The sequence below is a fragment of the Haliotis rubra genome, unplaced genomic scaffold (genome assembly GCF_003918875.1).
Source record: "Haliotis rubra isolate DU_JTF1 unplaced genomic scaffold, ASM391887v1 Scf291, whole genome shotgun sequence".
Lineage (NCBI taxonomy): Eukaryota > Metazoa > Mollusca > Gastropoda > Lepetellida > Haliotidae > Haliotis > Haliotis rubra.
In genome coordinates this window covers 613631-637036 of record NW_025766959.1, presented here as the reverse complement: position 1 = coordinate 637036, position 23406 = coordinate 613631, and the positions used below count along the sequence as shown (strand labels likewise).

Sequence of the window (23406 nt, the reverse complement as noted above, 5' to 3'; positions counted from 1 at the left end):
CGAGACAGATGTTTTGGAGACTTTCCCTTCGGGAAAAGCCACAATCCGGGAGTCTCTCTTTAGGAAAAGCCACCATCCATGCTGTGTCTTAGTGTAATAATAGATTCTGGTTGAATTTCATTAAAGGCGGTTCAGATATGCTGATCTCCGACGAAAAAGGTGCAAATGAATCATTAAAATAAACCTATTTATATATATTTATCGATATCTTTCCATACACCACAACAGTGTAAGACGAGGAGAATTGGCATCACTGACTGTATTGTGTTCTCTGTACAGAGGTTTGTGTATACCCTTTCCATATATTATACAAATACAGGCGTAATTTATATACAGGTATACACATTCCTAGATACTAGGGGTGTGAGGTGTGTGTGGGGAGGGGGTGACAACCATTATTGGCATGAGTATATTTCGGTAAACGATCAGTGCGGAAACGATGGCAACCGATGGTATGTAATGACATACTTCGAAAGTTAAGTTTAAATATTTTATTTACAATTCAAAATACAAAATGGTATATATATATTATATAATAAGGTACTAAATCCTCTTTGGCAGAACCATTAGACACTGTACAAAATACTCGAAATAAATGATGTTACATAAATGAACACAAATTGATATGGAATTCGTTTTTTGAATATGCTATAAATCTTTACAGTACAAACCGTACATGTACACATTTATTGAAATCTTTTTGGACAGTGCATAGTTACTTTCTTGAATGCCTGACCTTGATCCACGGCCTATCATCAACGATCTACAAAACAAAATACTCGAAACAAATGATGTTACATAAATGAACACAAATTGATATGGAATTCGTTTTGAATATGTTATGTTTATAAATGTTATATATCCCCCGACCCCTGCCCACCCAAGCCCCACCCACACCCAAGTTCATCTATTTCTTGCATGACTTCTTCTTCTCCGCCCGATCTTCGTCCAGATTCTTTAGTTTCTCCTCCCTCATCTGGAGCTGATGCTCCGCCCTCATTTTCTTCAAGAACAGGCGACGTTTCTTCTCGTCTTTCGCAGCTTTGTGCTTTATTTCTCTGTCCAACTGTTTCCTCTGAACTTGATCAACTAGTCTGCAATAGATGTTTGTAATCGGACCATGTCAATCAATTCGGACGAAGGCTCAAAAGTAAATCAGTATTGGCATTATTGAAACTATTGTATGCAACGTTAGACTACATGTCGTCTCTCTTTCAGAGCACGGATCACAATATTCAATAAGACAATCCCCCAACAACGTACATCTGAGGTAATGACATACTTGTTAAATCTGAAAGCGTCAGCCTTCTGTCTCCTCCTCTCTGCTGTGTAGAAGCATCGCACTGGGATTTGCTCCAGACGTCGGGGTGGTTTGCCGCGGGAACCAACACACTCGGTGGCGGGCACAGAGAAGGCCACTCCTCCGCTTGTCTGGTGGACAGGGACCAGTCCCTCCTCTCTGAGCTGCTGGAGAATCTCGTCCCCTGACAGACGGGGCGTGGACGGTGTCACCTGACTCTTGGCGTAGTACAGTTCGTGAGGGCAGTTGATCTTGCCCGTCAGAGCCTCCTCGGGAGATGTTTGCTTCAGTGGTGTAACCTTAGTTTGCTTACATCCCATTTTAGATGATAGTTATTGGCGCTGTTGTACACGCGGCTTGTTTCCATGCGCATATGGGCAACAATAGCGTGACGTCACAGAATCGTGACCTCAGAGATGGTTGGGTGACGTCAGAAATGTTTAAATTCGGTGCTCCACATTTTAAAGTTTTTTCTTCTATTTTTTAACTCGTTCGACACCTCAGTGGAACACGGAGAGCACATAAAATACTTGGACGAAGTAATATAACTCTGCAAACGTCAAGTAGAAACATTGGAAATACCATACAAAATAAATACCAAAATAATTTATATGATCAATAAAAACATTGTTACGTAATGGTATTCATAACAATGCTTTGTTGTCAAGGGCTCAACCTAGCAATATTCCGATTGTCCATACTGTTTATAATTCCTCAGAAATCTCCTTGTTTAATCAAACATTTACAAAAAATATATTGATGACCATATTAAACAGAGGAAAGGAAGAATAATCGATCATTAAACAGTTTATATAACTTACTATAATCACTCGACATACTTTCATCATACTCGCTGTTTCCAAGGAACTGCTCCATGACGGTATTTTCCATTCTTTTCGGCTTGTTTGACGACACTACTTAATGGAAATAAATACATACTAACGGAAATGAGTAAGTAGGTGTCATATAAAGTGTTGTAAATGTTATGTTATTGGAGTTAACTTGGTTCATTCGTCTACTCAATGTTTTATATGATAAATTCATTGCCTTAGTAACAGGAGAAAGAGAGACGCGCCATAAAATATGGATGGAGTAACAACTTAGTCAATAATGTAGGTATCGGGTATGACCACCATTTCTGTTGATACAGCGTTGATGACACAGGCAATTGTCCTGATTGAGCTAGCGTTTCCGGTTAGTTCTGGTCCTGTCGTAAACGTCGCTACATCTAACCCAAGACATGATAGGGCGGAGGTCTGGAGAAACAGTCGGTCATGGCAGTAAGGCAGAGTAATGCTGCCCCAAAACGTATTTTACAACACGTCGTGAATAGTGGTGGGTATCATATCCTGCTGCAAAGTGACGTAACGTCGCCACATCTGTACTAAGAGTAGTACATGAGCGTGACGGTAGCGTAAGCCATTCAAACTGCATTTAACAATGGTGGGTTGCGTTCCCCCATTATATCTGATGCCACCCTATATACAATTTCCACAATCGACTGAGTGACGCTTTGTTTGTTTGTTTGTTAACGGTGCACTAAGCAATATTCCATCTATATGGCGGCGGTCTGTAAATAATCGAGTCTTGGCCAGAAACCCTGTGATCAACATCATGAGCATCGATCTACGCAATAGGGATAAGATGTGATATATGTCAGTGAGCCTGAAAACCCAAACCGTTTGGTCACGTTTTAAGACAAACATGGGTTGTTGACGACCAACAGCCGCCATATAGCTGGAATATTGTTGAGTGCGGCGTAAAACTAAACTCACTAACTCTACCATGTTAGTAAGCTATATACACATTATGTTACATATATAGATGACTCTGCCTTGTTAGTAAGTTATATACATTATATTACATATATAGATGACTCTGCCATGTTAGTAAATTATTTACATTATATTACATATATAGATGGCTCAGCCATGTTTGTAAATTATTTACATTATATTACATATATATATGATGACTCTGCCATGTTAGTAAGTTATATACATTTTATTACATATATAGATGACTCTGCCATGTCAGTAAGTTATATACATTTTATTACATATATAGATGACTCTGCCATGTCAGTAAGTTATATACATTTTATTACATATATAGATGACTCAGCCATGTTAGTAAGTTATATACATTATATTACATATATAGATGACTCTGCCATGTTAGTAAGTTATATACATTATATTACATATATAGATGACTCTGCCATGTCATATTACATATATAGATGACTCTGCCATGTTAGTAAGTTATATACATATTATATTATATACATTATATTACATATATAGATGACTCTGCCATGTTAGTAAAGTTATATACATTATATTACATATATAGATGACTCTGCCATGTTCAGCCATGTAAGTTATATACATTTACATATTACATATATATAGCCATGTTAGTAAGTTATATACATTATATTACATATATAGATATAGATGACTCTGCCATGTCAGTAAGTTATATACATTTTATTACATATATAGATGACTCAGCCATGTTAGTAAGTTATATACATATAGATAGTAAAGTTATATACATTATATTAAATATATAGATTACTGCCATGTTAGTTTAGTATTATACATTATATTACATATATAGATGACTCTGCCATGTTAGTAAGTTATATACATTATATTACATATATAGATGACTCTGCCATGTTAGTAAGTTATATACATTATATTACATATATAGATGCCATATATAGTGACTCTGTAAAGTTATATACATTATATTATTATAGATGACTCTGCCATGTCAGTATATAGATGACTCTGCCATGTATATAGATTACAGTAAAGTTATATACATTATATTACATATATAGATGACTCTGCCATGTCAGTAAGTTATATACATTATATTACATATATAGATGACTCTGCCATGTCCATGTTAGTAAGTTCATATACATTTTATACATATATAGATGACTCTGCCATGTTAAGTTATAGTTATATACATTATATTACATATATAGATGACTCTGCCATGTTAGTAAGTTATATACATTATATTACATATATAGATGACTCTGCCATGTTAGTAAGTTATATACATTATATTACATATATAGATGACTCTGCCATGTCAGTAAGTTATATACATTATATTACATATATAGATGACTCAGCCATGTTAGTAAGTTATATACATTATATTACATATATAGATGACTCTGCCATGTCAGTAAGTTATATACATTATATTACATATATAGATGACTCTGCCATGTCAGTAAGTTATATACATTATGTTACAATTACAATACTTGATGTTTTTATGTGATGATGTCAGTCAAATAACTGTTCATAACGCTTCATAACATATTCACGTCGGTCATATTCAGCTCTGGGTTATGTATTTATTTCAACAATTGCATGCGCATCTTATAACAATAATTATATGGCGTGTGCATTAATATCAAGGCGATTGCAACTATGGTTGTTTATAGCAGAAACGTTATGATACAATAATGACAAATTCTATGGATGGCAACTTCTATTATTTCGTGAGTGCGACAATACATATTCTTGTACCGTTGTCAAGCTGGAATCAATGAAACCGATGAATCGGAGAGATGTATATATTTTCAAGCCACTGGAAGAAAACCATCTGTATCGAAACGTCGCACTCACGAAAGTTTTCATCAATAGAATTTGTCATTATGGACAGCTTTCCCAACTTCTTAAATCCCTTAAGTGTGCGTGCGTTCGTGCGTGTTTGTTGTAGTGGGGGGGGTATATAAGCTATAAAGCCTATAAAGTCTAAGGTCCTGCTGCTATTTCATATCAATTTTGGGAAAAGATGCTTATATTTATATGACGTAGGATAGTCTATTTGTCTTCTTCAAAGATTGTTTGTAAATTGTTGTAAAAAGTTTATGTCAGTTAATGTGGACAACTTCATTATTGCGACTGCTGAAAACATCGCTTCGACTGTATCACTATCACTATATCCTTCGTGCTCAGGTGGGTATCGCATTTTTATGTGGCACTATTTCAGGATTGAGGCTAACGAAGTGATAGATATAATGTAGCAGACGATACGTCTTGATCAATCAGAGCACCAACGATCCATTTTCACGATCTCCATATACCATCAAGCATAACCGTAATATCCGTAACTAACCGATTACCTCCGAATGCTCGTTGGGGGTGTGGCAGGAACATCCTGTTAGCCTCGTTTCGAAATCTAGTAGCGTCGTGGCAAGCTGTACATAGTGCATCTGTTACGAGAAGGAATGTAAGTGTTTGAATGAAAAATAATGATTACTGAACACATAATCTGAATTATCATCGATTAATAACAGTCATTGCACGAAGACTGGTTCGTGTTGACGTAAACAGTCAGACTTGTCTCACACTACATGACATCAAAATCAAACGTCAAACCAGTCACCTGTTAACAGTGTTATGATGAAATACCGAACTCCTAAGCTTATGGTGTATGTACTACCCATGTGTGCCACAAGACTTATCTTTTATAGTACACACAGTTCTTTTTTTTTTGAGATGGTGAACTTGGGTTACCAAGTGGCAAAACGTTCTGTTATCCAGAAAAACCGGTTCAGTTCCTCGAATGGCTGAGAAAGCTTTGTGAAATATTCACTTGCAACTATGGATGAATCCGTTGATTTCTGGGCCACATTTATGTTTTTAAAACATCTCTGGTTTAAAGTGTGGTAAACTGCACCATTGGTTTGTCAAGTTATTGATTTAAGGATCTGTTTTAGTATCTAAATAGACTTTACCTTTACCTTTAAGCTATGACAGTATAAGTAACAGTACTGGCTTGCAAACAGTTATTGCCATGTTTTAGCGGTATTTACAAAATTACTCTGCCATTCGTTAAATTAATGAAACAGAATTAAGTATGATACTTAATTAGCTATTTGCCGATGTGTCCAGCTTGTTCACTGCCGCTGATCGTGTTTTTATATAACGCAGTGGAAGACTTCTGGGAAGGGAATCATGACAGGACAAATAGATGTTTTCTCACAACTAACTGTAACAGTTATCGCCAATTCATAATTTCTTTTTCCCATTCGTGAAATAATATATATTTATATCATACAGTAATAATTGATTGTTTGACTATTTGAGTGTTTCTTTTACACTAGATTGCTAGGGAATGAAACAATATATGACTTGTGAACTTGAACTTGTTATTATATCGATCATGTGTCATCCCCCCCAACTAAGTTAACCAAATGGATAGGGTTCATAACATTATCTTTAATTTACCATGAAGACCCGTGAAGATCCGGGGTAGAATAGGTCCTCAGCAACCCATGCTTGTCATAAAAGGCGACTATGCTTGTCGTAAAAGGCGACTAACGGGATCGGGTGGTCAGGCTCGCTGACTTGGTTGACACATGTCATCGGTTCCTAATTGCGCAGATCGATGCTCATGCTGTTGATCACTGGATTGTCTGGTCCAGACTCGATTATTTACAGACCGCCGCCATATAGCTGGAATATTGCTGAGTGCAGCGTAAAACTAAAACTCACTCACTCACTCACTCACTTACCATGAAGAATTTTCTTTTGCTGTCCTTCATTGTTGTCAAATACTGTGGGGGAAAAATACCAGAATTGTAAGTGACCAGAACTGCCCACCTGTGATACTCATGTATTGGCGAAAACTGTTACGCAGCGATAACTGTTCGCTGGCCAGTACACAGTTATGATAGCATTGCCATCTGTTACCGAGTCTAGTTAAAGTCACTTTTTACAAGTATATTCAGGTAATAATGTTCAATATTTTAACACAACTGTTTGAATAAATATTCACTAGGCAGGTTTTGGCTTGCTACATTCAAGGCCTAATATCAAAGCAATATTGTTGGGAATTGGTTGAATATCCAGGTTATTATTGCAGATATGTATAACATGATGCAACTTGCTACTCCGCCATTCGTTAAATTAATGAATACAGAATTAAGTATGATACTTAATTAGCTATTTGCCGATGTGTCCAGCTTGTTCACTGCTGCTGATCGTGTTTTTATATTAACGCAGCGGAAGCCTTCTGGGAAGGGAATCATGACAGGACAAATAGATGTTTTCTCACAACTAACTGTAACAGTTATCTCCAATTCATAATTTCTTTTTCCCATTCGTGAAATAATATATATTTAAATTGGTTAGCGTCATTTTTCAGATTTTCCTATCCAGTTTGTTATTGCAGATATATATAACATGATGCAACTTGCTACTTTAAAGTGATGACTAATATATCATGAACAGAAACTTCCTGGAGTCTTCAAAAAATATTCAGTCATGACTTTTCACTTCTTGAAGTGAGTTTTATAAGAATTAACCATGTTTTCAGGCCCTGACAACTTCAAAGATATGTTCCATCGTCAAGTGTTTCAAAGGCTAAAACAGTAGTTCCAAAAATGTTTGTGTTTGTGTTTGATTATGAATGTGAGAAAATGTGAAGTCGTTTGGTCACTGCGACCAATCTTCATCTATTTCAATTGATCGGAACACCACTACAAAGCAATGTTGAAATTTGTAATGGAAAAATATCTATTAGGATGTCTGAATGTTTCATTGGTTTTTGAAATATAAAATCTGCATATAAGATCTACATATATCTATATATTCCAGAATGATTCCAGAAAGCAATATTATTTGTATGTTTGTTTGGGGGGATTTAACATGGCATTATTTTTACTTGGAATCTCCTCATGTTCACTTTTTGTTTCAAGTCCAAGTGCTTCCTACAGGTTGCTGACAGGGTTAGCCTCTTTGGTCATGTGGACAAGGCATCTCTGTAATCAGAAGGTCCATAGTTCGAATCTTAGCAGGGGACTCATAAATTTTGTGGTCGCTATATAGGACAAATGTGGAGCTGAGCACATTCATAGTAAATTTGAACAAAATAAGTCTCAGTATCCTGAGGACGTGCCTTCTGTTGACATCCTTACCTTGTCACCTTGCTGATGGAGTTAACCGCTTTGGTGATGTGGACAAGGCGTCCGACTTCGGATCAGAAGGTCCAGCATGGGACACGGAAATTTTATGACCGCTAGATAAACAATAGATACAATATGTGAACCATGAACAAGACATGGCATAGCTTGTCTAAATGCAGAATAAAGTAAATATGGTGAGCTGTTTCTTTCCAAAAATATTGCTAGCTCTGATTTGATTAATGTATAAATATTTTTTAACAGGGATCAAAATAGTGCTTAATTTGCATGCCATGGCACGGTAAATATTAAAATGGCACAGATCAAATATTTTCAGTGTGCCCTGGTGGCACGACTAAAATTATAAGATAATACTTAACATGATTCATTTAATGGAAAATGCGATAAATTGACCAACTAATATTATTTAAAACCTATTTTGCAACCCATCAAGCTGTTTATTGGTGGCACTCTCAATCTCACAGTTTAGCATGGGTGTGGCAATTTTGAATGCCAGGTGAGCACAACAGGCAGCCTTAATAAACTTTGGCTCAGTATTATTCATTACACTGCTTATACTGAGTCTAACAAACCCTAGAAGAAGGTTGCATCAGCTAACCTTTTCAATTGACCATCAGAACACAGCTTACCCAATCGCGAAAGTTGACATTCGTACATACCTTTTGAACTTTTACTTCGAAAAAGTTTGTACCCGAACGATTCTGAATGCTGTTTTTGTTGAGCAGGCCACAACAGTGAGTAAACAGTCACTGAAAATAGTGTTTTTGTGAATATTCAAGGACGTCAGCTTGTGGAAATATTAGCTAATTGTAACCATGCCATCAGAAAGCCCTAAGTGTATATACTGCAGGTCAAATATCTGTGTTTTATGCAGATTTTCGTTTGTTTAGAGATCAGTATCAGTGACCGGGGAATTTTGTAAGTCCCGCAGAACCCTGAACAGTAGCCGTTGTCTGATTGGTTAAATCCGTTTGGCCATCTCGCATTTGATTGGTCGCTCAAAGGTAGGCTGACGCGACCTTCTACTAGGGTTCGTTAGACTCAGTATAGCAGTGTAACGAATAATACTGAGCCTAAGTTTACTTAGACTGGCACAACAGGAAATCATGTTTTCGATGATGATATAGTTTGCTGTTTAGTTTATGGGTCCAGGACAAATGAAGCTTAATTATTTTTGAAGTCATGATGGTGTTCTGGAAATCTAGCTTTCAAGTTTACAGGTTTACATGATGTTTACTGATTAATTAAACAATGACTCGAACTGACATAATTGTTGCTATGTTTTTAAGTTGGTTCTTCAAAAGGTACAGGCAAAAACTTGTATTTCTATCACTGCTGTAAAGTCACCCAATATGATTATGAAGGAAATATGACTGGGATCACCTAGTAGTAGTCTTCCCCTTCTTAATATTCAAGAAAACATCTTACTAGCTGAGAGGCGGTGGGGTAGCCTAGTGGTTAAAGCATTCGTTCGTCACGCTAAAGACTTGGGTTTGATTCCCCACATGGGTACAATGTGTGATGCCCTTTCCTTGTGTTCCCTGCTGTGATATTGCTGGAATAATGCTAAAAGCGGCATAAAACCATACTCACTCACTCACTCTTACTAGCTGAAAGGTTTAGGAATATATCAACGGCTTGCTGGAATGAAGCTGCTCTTTTGAAAGTAGGTTTGTGCCCAACTATCACTAAGAAGCGTCATTTTTATTTGTTGTTGAGCTTTAAAGTGACGGAAGCTCTGTTCGAGAGGTGATACAGGTGCATATTGGCTGCACATTTACGGGTCGTGTAAAACCCTGAGCATGCAGCATTATTCTGGTCCATGGCGGCTTCAAAGGTTCACAGCCATGTAGTTCAGGAATGATTTGTTGAGTGGGCCTAGTGCCTTTCTTAACACATTGTCAGTGCATTTGTTATGGTAATAGGAATTTCATGTGAAAACTAATTTGTCAAACAATATGTAAGTCAGACTTGATTAAGATTAAGATTGGAAATCAGCTGTACTTACGTTTGTGCTCAACATAACCTTGATGCAGCTTCAAAACACCCAATAATCTCACACTCAGAATTTTTATGCCATGTTTGGGATAAATTGTATCAGAAACCATTATTATATCTGGAATAATAATTTTCAATATTGTGTTATTTCAGTAGCAGCATTTACTAAAATGATTTAGATGATAATGGCACAATGCGATTATGTAAATGTAACCAGTAATATAAACAATATTGAGTGAAATCCAAAATAAAACTAATATAATAGTTTACAAACAAAAATAAGTTGAGATATAAGATGCACGTTTTGTATCAAGCATGTGTTCTAACATGATTATTTTAAAATACAAACTGGGACCCTAAAACAAAAGGTGCTGGGTAAGTGAGAATGACCCTATTATACCATCCCTTTCTGAAGGACGGATAATGAATTGCCAGACAAACATTGTCAAGCATGGTGGCTGTCCGGTAAGGAGGACATGATAGTGTGTGTTTTACACTGTTGGTAATTAATAATCATTGTCTGGACCAGGAAACTTGATTTCTGGATAAATGATGCACTTTATGTAGCGTGTATTTTGTATCAGATGAATAATCTTGGGTCAGGATAAAAGGGGTTTGAAGTATAAAATATACCCCGTCCCACCATCCTTGATGGTCTATTTTTGTGAAAGACAGTCTATTAAATAAGTAAGGCCGTCTTTTGGTCGGGCGAAATATTTGAAAAAATAAACTTAAATTGCCTTGAATGAAGAGTTTTAGTTTTGGGGACTGGCTGTGGTTTGTTCAGGACTGGTCACTTTTTTTGGACAGCCATTCCTTGGACAGGCCACATTTCAAAACTATTTTATACACTGACATATACCTCTCATAACTAGTCTTTTTTAGTAGCTCAAACTTGATAACAGAGCATTTACAAAATTGGGTGTTTTGGAAAAAGGAATGGAGTCTATGGACAGGTTTAGATATTGATCGGGGGAAATTGTTCGGTATAAAGCAGATTGAGAAACTTGTGGAGCCAATATATTAATTAACAAAAACCTAATGAGAAGTCAAAATCTGCACTTAACTAAATCAAAGAAAGTAATTACTAATTCTACTTGTTCAAGTTCCAGGGGGGCAAATGGCATTCAGTCTGACCACTCAAGCATTGAACATTGTAAATACCTGTATCAAAGGCAGTAGTCCCTAGCACTGTGGGGCTTTGCAGCCATTGATCATGTAGCAGCTTGTATAGGGCAATGGATTGTTTGCTGTAGCCCTACATATAAACTCTCGGTCTTCCGTTTGTGTCAGTGTAGGTATAGACTGGCTACGTCACACGTTACACCTTGGACTTAGGCAACCATGAAGAAAGGTAACGTTTTACTGTTTAATTACATAAAGTTCACTTAGCAAGAATAACATGTCTGTCATTTACTGTTTAACAAACCTGTTGCATTTAGGGTGAGAACATAAATATACAACTGGGCAAAGTTAGATGATTGATATGCATGAAAGTGTCAATAGTTTGTTGTGAGCAGATGTGAATTTGTTCAAGACTCAGGTTCTGATGAGAGTATCATTTGCTTTTTAGATTTATTTCCTTCTATTTGCATGTATGTATTATCGATTTTATATTTATAACAGCTTAACAAGGTAAATCAAGTAAAGATAATACAGCTAGTATTATATTGACTATTGAAATAGTGAGAAGGGTGTTTTTGTCAGGTAGTGTTTGAAATAAAGTTTGAAAGGGGCCCAGCATAGTCCAGATGGGTTAAGTTTAATATTTAAGTGGTCCTTGGATTCAAACTTAAGGGGTCACTATACAATCAAGCCTCAAGGACCAGTGAACCCCATTAGTGTTTCGGGCCAGTTTGTCAGTTATTGAGAGAACCAAGATGATCGTGATAATGTAAGAGCTTGGATGTAGCTTATTAGTTTCCATTTCTAGATCCCCTCCACTGTGTGGTTAGATCTATGATTAGATATATGATTGTCCACACACTGCAGTAGGTTTATGGTTAATAATTGCTCCTATCAGTGGGTTTAGCGTGTGACACAAATATAGAATATATCAATGTGTGGCACCGTCAACGTCAACAGATGTTACTGTGGGTACATGATTATATATCACGTCAGCAATGATAGATCGAGGTTTAAATCATCTGAAGTGTTACAACTTAAGCAGGGATTTTGCTAGAGGCAAATTTCATGAAGAGATTTTCTTGGTATTTAAGATTTTCATAGGATATTCTTTGTTATTACCAAATGTTAAAAGAAAGAAAATTTTGGGTAATAGGTTCAAATACCCCATGTATTAGCGTGCCATGGCACGGTAAATATCGAAATGGCACAGATAACAAATGTTCTTGGTGCCCTTATGGCACGCCTATTTTTTTAGAGACATAGCACACCTTTAGTCATTTAATCCCCCAAACAAAACACTTAAGCAAATGACAAACAAACAAAAACATTTATTGACTTTTATGCCCAGGAAATCACTGGAATTATGATGGATGATGTAAAGAAATCTGGTTGTTTTTCCATTTAGAGTGTTGTGAGTACTGATAGTTCGGTTAGTGAAGAGTAAATTGTGTATCATACACTGTATGTCAGACATATTGAAAAAAGTGAACCTCTCACACGATTCTTAGCTATTAAAGGTGATGGGAAAGCAGAACAAATGTAACATAAGAAAGCCATCTTAAGCAGAAGACATATCAGTGATAACAGAACACTGGTTACATTTGTTGTTTACTGACAATACATTTCAAAAGATCATCATCCTTGCTACAGTCATTTATTCTAAAAACATGTGGGCACACCTGATTTCTGAAAGGCACACCTAAAATATTTGCCTGGTGCCCTAAGGCACACTTAGAAAAAAAAGTATTTCTATCCCTGGGCTTCATTTTATCACTATCCCTTGGCAAACTCCTGCTCCTATGGATGTAGCATATGCACATTTGCATCATCATAGCGGCAGTTTGAGTGTATCCTGGGAACAACATGGAGTTCATTCATTTTCTTCATTTCTTTAGAGTAACTTGAGTCAAGTAACCAAAATCAAAACTGACTGTGACGGTTGACCACATACCCATGACACATCTTTGGCCACGCCCTTGAAAACTGGTTCAAAATCCAAGTCCAAAAATCCTATTACATGTAATCCACAGAATTGTTGAGACCTGCACAGAGGTCCTTGTTTCACAGATAGAGCAACTGTCAGTAAAATCATCATCACTTGGAATGAAGCAATTTCACCTTTCTGGCTTTGCAGCAGTGTCTTGTAATGTTGTATTTCACTGACAACTACACCAATATAGAAGAGGATTTACTGATTAGTTCAAAATTTCGACTTTAAGTCAAATGATTACACAATGCCATTTAGAAAGTGGTCAAATATAACGTGTTATATTTGGTATTACACTTTCTTAGTAAAGTACAGATTATAGTACTTTTTGGGTTGAGTCCCGTCCGGGATTCGAACCCACATCCTCAGAGTAAGGCACCTAATCGCCAGCACACAAAGTCAGCCGTCTAACCCGCTCAGCCACCGTGACTTCCACAAAATGGGACTCAACTCAAAGAGTACTAGAATCTGTACTTTACTAAGAAAGTGTAATCCCAAATATAACATATGTTACATTTGACCACTTTCTAAATGGCATTGTGTTATCATTGCTTGGAAGCTGTGCCAATTAATACTTATCAGAGGGGTACACAAAGTCCACATTCTAGACTACCAGTTGTCCCACTTCCATTTTGTGGAAGTCGCAGTGGCTGAGCAGGTTAGGCGGCTGACTTTGTGTGCTGGCGATTAGGTGCCTGACTCTGAGGGTGTGGGTTTGAATCCCGGATGAAACTCAATCCAAAAAGTACTATAATCTGTACTTTACTAAGAAAGTGTAATCCCAAATATAACATATGTAACTTAAGTAAGTCAAATGCTAAATTAATTCTCAGTTTAAGAAAATGAATGATAAGTTTATATATACTGTTGCGTGTAACATATGTAAGCACACTTAAGGTGATATACTGTCTAGTAGCACACTGTAAGGTGATATACTCTCTAGTAGCACACTGTAAGGTGATATACTCTCTAGTAGCACACTGTAAGGTGATATACTCTCTAGTAGCACACTGTATGGTGATATACTATCTAGTGGCACACTGTATGGTGATATACTATCTAGTGGCACACTGTAAGGTGATATACTCTCTAGTAGCACACTGTAAGGTGATATACTCTCTAGTAGCACACTGTATGGTGATATACGGCCTAGTGGCACACTGTATGGTGATATATTTGCTGTTGTTACAGAACTTGGCAACATGAAGGCTCTGATCCTGGTCGGTGGGTATGGCACACGGTTACGTCCGTTAACACTCAGTAAAGCCAAGCCCTTGGTTGAATTTGGGAACAAGCCCATGCTGCTACACCAGGTGGAGGCACTAGTTGAGGTAACTGTTTCATCTTTTGACATTCATCATCATTATCCTCAGTAGAGGAATGTGGATTTGTTTTTATGTTTTCCCTACATCAAAACTACTTCAAAGTATTACCATTTCAAGTGCCATCAATTTTTACATCAAATTTTCTAAATACTTACAAGAAGCTTTCTATTTACCCTTTAACAATGAAAGTATTCACATTCTTTGTCAGCATATTGTACTTAACAGATGCACTGCAGGATATTAATTGTGTTACAGTACCCTTGCATTTACAGAACTGCATGGGAGAATAGCCCACACTTCACACCGACTAACCTTCAGTAGTTACAATGTATTGATAAGAACATTTTCATGTAGTCTCAATGTTGTGGAATGAACAGTTGGATCTACAGAGTAACCTCCCTTTTTGACAATCCGGATCTGGGGCATCTAAAATGTCCTCAAGAAAACCAAGGTTTTGTTAGACTGAGTTTGGTTTTACGCTGCTTTTAGCAATATTCCAGCAACATCACAGCTGGGGACACCAGATATGGGCTTCACACATTGTACCAATGTAGGGATTCGAACCCGGTCTTCGGCGTGACGAGCCAACGCTTTAACCACTAGGCTACCATCGCCCCTGGTTTTGTTAGAACTGTAAAGGAACTAGTCCTCACAATTTTAAAGTACAAGCACAGATCAGCTTACAAAGGATACATTAAAATGAGGCAATCAGAAAATTGTTTGAAAAAATAGAGATAAACTGAACGATATAATTAAGGGAACACTTTAAAATTTTGAAAATGTTTGTATTCTGGTGTGTTCAGTAGACAGAGACCCAGGGGGCTCAGCATTCTATGACCCGACAAGGGTCCTCAGTCAGCCCACCTTCCATGTAGATGTTTTATCACTGTCTCTCTTTTGGCTTTCGCTCTTTTACACCTAATTTGACTGGAATGCTGTTAAACCCAACTAACTTGCTCACATATCAGTAAAATGTAACATTTGACGCAACCACTTTTTCCACCAGTATACAAAGTATTGATTATTGCCTGTCGCAGCTGTTCTACCAGTTGCCCTGATGACGGTCACTGAGGTAGCCAGGCATTCTGAATATGTGATCAGCTCACATTTGTATTCCTAGTGACACCTGAATTATGAATACATCTATTATCATTAGCTGCAGCAAGGTTTGACAGAATACCGATTACACACCTGGTTTGTTCCAGGCAGGTGTTAAGCACATCATCTTGGCAGTCAGTTACCGGGCCGAGCAGATGGAGAAGGAACTCAAGTGTTTAGAAGAACAGGTGAGGAAAGAGCATGGGAGGAAATCAATGCCTGAAATGATAAACTCTACAATACGAATAAGTGGGTGGCAAACTGAGAGGACAACATTCTGCTAATCTGTAGAATTCCTACTTAGAATCATGTCGATCGATAATCGTTTACTTAAAATTGATTGATTATTGATAAATATCAGAGACGTAACTTTGAGCAAAAATGTCTGAAAGAAATGAATGTATTTCACATCACTGATGAGTGGTGACATGTTTTTGTATGGAGGATTAACAAAACATCATCCTGATCATAATTTAGAAAGCAGACCGTGAATAGTCCTAAATTTGTGTTGTGTGAGAAAATGAAAACCTTTATCTATCACAAAAAGTTAATGTACGATATTATAGATATCACAATATTCCTGTCGATAATCATTACTAATTTTTCCTGTCAATGGTATTTCTGATTATTGATCATTTTAGCCAGCCCTAGTTCCTAATTGGTTTGCTAGCTGTACTGATACTATTTCTATCGTCCCCTGGTGTGATATTGCACTTACAATACGTTGACTTGCTATCTTTTGAAGATCAAAAATGGTTTCTTAATGGTAGCTTATACTTTAGACCTGAATATTGCAAGAGTGAGTCATTTTCTTGTTTGGAAGAGAGCCTTATTAATTTCAGCTTGTATATACTAGGTGATTTTAAAGTGTAATATTTTTGTATATTATGTTTAAATATATAATAAATCATTTGTGTATTAACTCCTATTATCATGGATACTTGAACTTTATAACAATCATTTCAATCTGATAAGCTTTTTCATACAGAAAAGTATTTTATTTATACAAGTTTGAACATATTAGAATTGGTAAAATTAATGTGAATAGCATCCTAATGTTTTCATTGTTTTGTTTGCAGCTTGGAATTAAGATCACAATATCACTAGAATCAGAACCTCTTGGCACAGGTATGTTTAACACTGATGACTAGATTTGCCAGATCTTCAGAAAAACATACAATCAGGTTACTTGGGATCTCGCTAACCCCAGAAAATATACAGGTACTGTGGCTCAGTGATTTGACTGACTACTCATGACTGGACCTATTAGTACAGAATGGCTCTTCCTACTTTCAATCACTTGATAGCCTAGAGTTTAATTCCCCACATGGGTACATTGTGTGAAGCCCATTTCTAGTGTCCCCTCCATGATATTCTGGAATATTGCGGAAAGCGTCACAAAACTTAACTCACTCTCTAATAGTTGTTTGTATGTTGCAGCTGGTCCTCTTGCCCTAGCTCGAGAGCTGCTCACACAGGACGATGACCCCTTCTTTGTGCTCAACAGTGACATCATCTGTGATTTCCCCTTTAAAGACATGTTGCTGTTTCACAGGAACCACGGCAAAGAGGGAACCATTGTGGTAGGTGCCTTCATCTGTCCCTAGTCTTGGATACCATGGTACTGACATAATTACCAATGAATGTGGTGTTACTTGGTAGTGAATGTTGTGGAACCTGGTAAATGTTGTGTTAATGAAGTGATGAATGTTGGCTAACCTGGTAAATGTTGTGTTCATTACATGATGAATGTTGTTGGCTACTTGATGATTGTTGTTATGTGTCTAGTGTTGATTAGCTGCTTGATGATTGTTGTTATGTGTCTAGTGTTGATTAACTGATAAATTGTTGTGTTAATGAAGTGATGAATGTTGCACTAACTGGTTGATGTTATTTACCTGTTTAATGGTGTGTCTTCTGATTAATAATGAGTTATTGAATCTGGCGATAACTAGTGATTCTTGTGTTAGCGTATAGATGTGGTATTTACTGGATATGTTGTGTAAGATAGAGTTTCTAAAAATGCAAGCACTCTTTGACTTAGCAAAACCAGTAAAGAGGTTCTCCACCAGATGTTATGACTACCTTTTCATTGTGATGAAATGTACACTTTATACAGATTTACTGATGTAGAAGTGCCCTATGAAATATGAATCTACATACTAAAGTAGAGTGCTTGAGAGAATTTGTGAATGTTCTCAGGTGACAAAAGTCGAGGAGCCCTCCAAGTATGGAGTCGTGGTGTATGATGCAGAGAACGGGAGGATCAATCGCTTCGTGGAGAAACCCCAAGAATATGTGTCCAACAAGATCAACGCTGGAATGTACATCCTCAGTCCGTCCATGCTCAAACGTATCAAGGTAATATTGGTTTGGAAGGGCTTAGTCAAGCTTTAAGTTATCTCCCCTTGAGCATAATTGCTTAACACACTGGTGTCTTCAAACAAGTAATGATATCAAATGTTCAAAGTGATCTACTTGTATAAAACATTTCATACTAGAGTGATTTATTCCATCCCATCAAGATAAACATGTTCAGTCAAATACTACCAGTGTGATTATGTGATAGACATAACATGTAAATTTCGTACAGAAGTGTATATAATATAAGAAGCATGAGCAGTAATAACATGACACTAAAATATATAAATGAAGTTACTTCAAAGTCAATAGCACTGTTAATAGTTGGCATTCAAAATGTATTGTAAAGTGTGTGTCAGACCTTTGCTCCATTGGTAACTTCAATTTTCAGCTGCAACCCACATCTATAGAGAAAGAAGTTTTTCCATTTATGGCCCAAGATGGTGAACTCTATGCAATGGAATTACAAGGTGAAATTCTTTACCATTTCCACAAGATCCATGTTAGAATTGGCCTTCATCAACCAATGCTTGTCGTAAGAGGCGACTAACGGGATCAGGTGGTCAGACTCACTGACTTGTTTGACACATGTCATCATATCCCATTTGCGTAGATCGATGCTCATGCTGTTGATCACTGGATTGTCTGGTCCAGAATCGATTATTTACAAACCACCGCCATATAGCTGGAATATTGCTGAGTGCGGTGTAAACTAAACTCACTCACTCACTCACTATACATACAAATCAATTAGAAGCTGTTTGTCTCGAAGTATCCTAATTGCGTAAATCAATGTTCATGATGTTGTCACTGGATTGTCTGGTCCTAACTCGATTATTTAGAGACTGCCGCCATATAGCTGGAATATTGGTGAGTGTGGCGTTAAACAACAAACCAATCTTCAATATATAGTGGAAGGTGTTATTGTGGAAGGCCATCAGTTTCAACATTCTTTTCATTCTGCTGGTCATTAGTGTAGACATGATGAAGATTGGTGTTTTATGTTGCAGGTTTCTGGATGGACGTTGGTCAGCCCAAGGACTTCCTGACAGGAATGTGCTTATATCTGAACTCCCTCAAACACAATCACCCAGAAAAGCTACACCAGGGGCCTTCCATTGTTGGCAATGTGCTGATCGTAAGTTAGTTTGAATGAGCAGAAATATTGTTTGAATCAGTTTCAAGGGAACAGCAGAAGGCATATGTCTGGTATGTTTCAAACAGTATTAACAGTCTTAATATATTTTGTATTACATGATTTACCACTATTACCATGTTGCTATATGGCTGTAATATTGCTGGCACGAAGTAAATTTAACTCGCTGACAACGTCACCATTATTGTGTTTTCAAAAACAAAACATTGCATTGAAGACACAATGCACTTTAGAAAGTGGTCAAATGTAACATGTTATATTTGGGATTACACTTTCTAACAATATAAAACTTTCAACCCTATCATACACTAGGCTGTGGGAAACCTTGGAACATGAAATGCTACTTTACCAGATCAGTTCTATTAGGAGGGTGTCTGTGTTATTTAAAATTCTAAATGAGTCCAGAGAAAGACATTTGTTTGTTATGGTGGTGAGAAAGTTTATTGATGTTTGTGTTCAGGCTTGATCTAACAGTATGTTACTATGGGTTTTTGTTTGTCTAGGATCCCAGTGTCAAGCTTGGAAACAACTGTCGAATAGGCCCCAATGTTACATTAGGGCCAGATGTTGTAATAGAGGATGGTGTTTGTATAAAGAGGTGTACAGTGCTCAAAGGTGCTACCATCAAGTCTCACTCCTGGCTGGAGTCGTGTATCATTGGCTGGAACTGTACAGTTGGGAACTGGGTGAGTAGTCTCACACTTAAGGTTCCACTTTGCCGATTCCTTTTGTCAGCAGAAATGAGGGATGGTGGGGTAGCCCAGTGGTTAAAGCGTTTGCCTGTCATGCCAAAGGCCTGGGTTCGATTCCCCACATGGGTACAATGTGTGAAGCCCATTTCTGGTGTCCCCGCCATGATATTGCTGGAATATTGCTAAAAGCAGCATAAAACCCAACTCACTCAGTCTACGTTTGTTTGAAATGGTGCATGTTTTGCAGGTGCGGATGGAGAATGTGTCAGTACTTGGAGAGGATGTGATAGTAAAAGATGAACTGTACATCAACGGGGGCCGCATCCTGCCACACAAGTCCATCTCGGAGTCCGTACCCGATCCAAGGATCATCATGTGAGACAGTTGTGTGGGAGATCACTGGAGCAGTTCCTGGCAGCCGCTGGTTCAAGAGTGCTGCTTGTGACATGCAAGAGAAATTGTGGTTGTTGCAGCGAAATCATAATGAAAAGCTATGAAATGATGACTTTTAAAAGATTGAATTAAAAACTACTTCAATGACATTCATTTGCTCCCTCTATTAGTTCAAAAGGTTTGACATGTCAGGATTTAATAAGATGTGATCTGATTAACTAATATATTCCTTCAAATGTTGGAAGAGATGGATGGTTGAACTGCCTAGACCACTGGATATATCGTTGTGTCATGTTTGACTGTTGTGCTTGAGGTCACCTTTTACCTTATCTTAAACCATCTAGAAATGGTAGTTCCTTTTGGGCCAAAAATCAATATAATTTGTTCACAACAAGACCTTGTTTAAACTGGGATGGCAGATAGGAATAATTAGCTTGAAAAAGAACTGTACCTGATTGTCACATTTTAAGAAAGGTGTTTCTCTAAAGTGGAAACGAATGGTTGCTTGGTGATGCCTGTAGGAACATTTCATTCACTCTCCTGCCATATCAAAATTTTATTTTCATTGGACATTCACTGTCTTCAAAAGAGAGATACCTGATATTATGTAATTATCAATGCTCTACTTGTCATGATAGTGTCATTCAACCCCTGGTTGAAGGTACTTAAGGGTCCTACTGCTGATTGTGTTCAATTACAATGTGTATAACACCATATGAGTTGAAGTATTGACTAGTTATTGCCAAATCACTGTCCTTAGTTGGGAGTGTATGTTGCTGGGATTAACTGTGCACCATTTTATGAATGTGATTCATGTAACAATTCTTACAAATGTCCACTTCGCCAATTTGACAACTTATCATAAGATTATGTATATATTCTCCTATTTTTGTTGTCATTAGGAAATGGTAATTCTGCCTATGAATTGTTAATGCTTGTGAGAAATTGTGTTTCATATTTTTATGTCATAAATTCTTAACTGCCACAAAGAGGAAGATGATGTATCATGATGGTGTGTGACTGTAGGAACAGGTCAAATGGCAGTATTGTGTGTGCGTAGGCTGATAGTCAAAGTACAGTATTTGCTACTTGTACTCCATTGATTCACATTGCTGTGACATGCATTCTTATGATTTTTTAACATTTCATATTCATGGCTTGAAATAGTCTCACCACTGTGTTCATTCTGTGCTAGACATTCTAGGAATACATGCGAGACATTGTACTCGCACATGCTAGGAATTCTGTGAGTACATGTACAGACATGAAAAGACACATTTGTTAAAGTTTGAATGTAGATGCAACCAAACTTGTGATTTACCTATAGTTATGATACTTAATTTTTTTTATGTTGTCACAAGTCAAAACTGGCAGGCTTTATTTCCAGCACTGATGTGTCTATACATCAGATACACACGCAATGTTTGTTGTGTGGATAATGTACCTGGGAATGGCTCTTTCCTTGTTGGTATGTTCTATAGTGCGGACATATTTAACATTGCAGGTTGAGATAACATGAGTCGCACATCAAACATCAATATTCCCGGTTTTGATATAGAAACATTCTCAAAAACTATGTCCCTGAGTATAATTTTACATTTATAAATGTGTAGAAAATCTTGAAGACATCTTGACCACGATGTTTGTTGGTATGATTTACACATGTGCTGACAGTTGTTATTGTTCTTGATTGATATTATGTTACAAGTTTTCATTCTGACGCATAATGGATGCATTGATAGAATTCCAGCTTTACACCATCCCGTACATGGCTTTATAATTTTGGTTTGTCCTATGTTGAACATTAATATGCTCCATCACTGTAGATAAACACCCTGAACCTGCTTGCATGCTTACATTTTATAAACAGCTGTGGATGCACTTCAAGTAGATGGTAGATCTGACTGTATAGTGACATTGAGGGAGTCTAATTGGCTTATTTATTTGGGGGCTATATTTGGTACCCAGGGTGTGTTGATATGAAGATATTGACCTGGTTGTGGTTTTACACACCGGACCAGTTTATATTATTTATTTTGTTGGTACCTGAATACTTCAGCTGGGTTTTTAGGATGATATTTAGGCTATTGTAGCACAAGCACTTGCAGATGGCTTCAAAGGAATAAGTTGTTGAGAAAGTATTAATGGGGAGTTTGGATTTAGATAACGAACATGTATTGTCTGTTATTGAAATTTGATCTCAAATATACGGGAAAGAATCTTCGTGATGATAGTGCCACATTGCAGTTTGTGTATGTGATGACCTCTACAGCATGCGGTGTGGAGAAGTGACACACACATGCAATCGTACGTTTTGCTCACGACAGACAGAATGTGGGAATGACAGCTGTTGGTTGTGTATATGTTGAGAGATGTACATAAGCTGTATCATGACCATTAAAACATTTTCTACATTCACTGTGGTTGTGTTGTATGAGCTGCCACACTGTAGGTGCCATGGATGCTCCTGGACAATGTGATACATAACGTAACATCAACAGAATGAAGCAGACATCAATGTCAGCGCTGCATTATCACCATGGAAACCACTGGATCACTGAAGCGTAAACTTCACAGGCTTATTCTCAAGATTGACACCAGAATAACAACCTTGGTTGGTCACCGTCAAATTGTCCACTGGCTTGGCTATCAAGGCAAGAGTAAAAATACATGCAACCTGTCTACAAACTCCTCTGGAGATACATGAACCTGTGTCTTGTTGTGACCTTGACATACACAGTGGCGTGGGGAAATGAAATGGGCTTTGATGTCACATTCACGTTTAACAGTGCTGGTATTATCCTTTTAATGCTGAGTGTCATTACAGGTGACACGTATCATCTTTTCACATGTTTAGGTATGACCCACAGGGTATCACACCACTAAGTTTCCACTGTCCAGGTAGATGCCCTATTCACTGAACTTCACACTGATCTGCAGAGAATAGTGCTTTGCATGGTCTTAAACATACTCTTCTCTGAAACTGACTGACGAAGCT

At 37.3% G+C, this 23406-nt stretch overlaps 2 protein-coding genes across 3 annotated transcripts; one reads left to right on the top strand and one right to left on the bottom strand.

Moving 5' to 3' along the window:
* Positions 1 to 902: 902 nt before the first annotated feature.
* On the bottom strand, positions 903 to 1687 carry LOC124282019. The gene is made up of 2 exons (XM_046718021.1): positions 1283 to 1687; positions 903 to 1094 (listed from the first exon to the last, which is right to left on the bottom strand). The coding sequence occupies exons 1-2, from the start codon at positions 1618 to 1620 to the stop codon at positions 908 to 910; spliced, it is 525 nt and encodes a 174-aa protein (XP_046573977.1). The 5' UTR covers positions 1621 to 1687; the 3' UTR covers positions 903 to 907.
* Positions 1688 to 5475: 3788 nt separating this feature from the next.
* LOC124281975 (mannose-1-phosphate guanyltransferase beta-like) lies at positions 5476 to 22824 on the top strand. 2 transcript variants are annotated; one of them, XM_046717986.1, is made up of 10 exons: positions 5476 to 5572; positions 14575 to 14714; positions 15914 to 15994; positions 16886 to 16934; positions 17247 to 17389; positions 18009 to 18167; positions 18559 to 18637; positions 19178 to 19305; positions 19827 to 20009; positions 20263 to 22824. In XM_046717986.1, exons 2-10 carry the CDS (start codon positions 14586 to 14588, stop codon positions 20392 to 20394), a joined length of 1083 nt encoding a protein of 360 aa, XP_046573942.1. In that variant the 5' UTR covers positions 5476 to 5572; positions 14575 to 14585; the 3' UTR covers positions 20395 to 22824. The 2 variants fall into 2 exon arrangements, with proteins under 2 accessions (XP_046573942.1, XP_046573941.1); XM_046717985.1 differs by lacking the exon at positions 5476 to 5572 and adding an exon at positions 11553 to 11622.
* Positions 22825 to 23406: the final 582 nt, after the last annotated feature.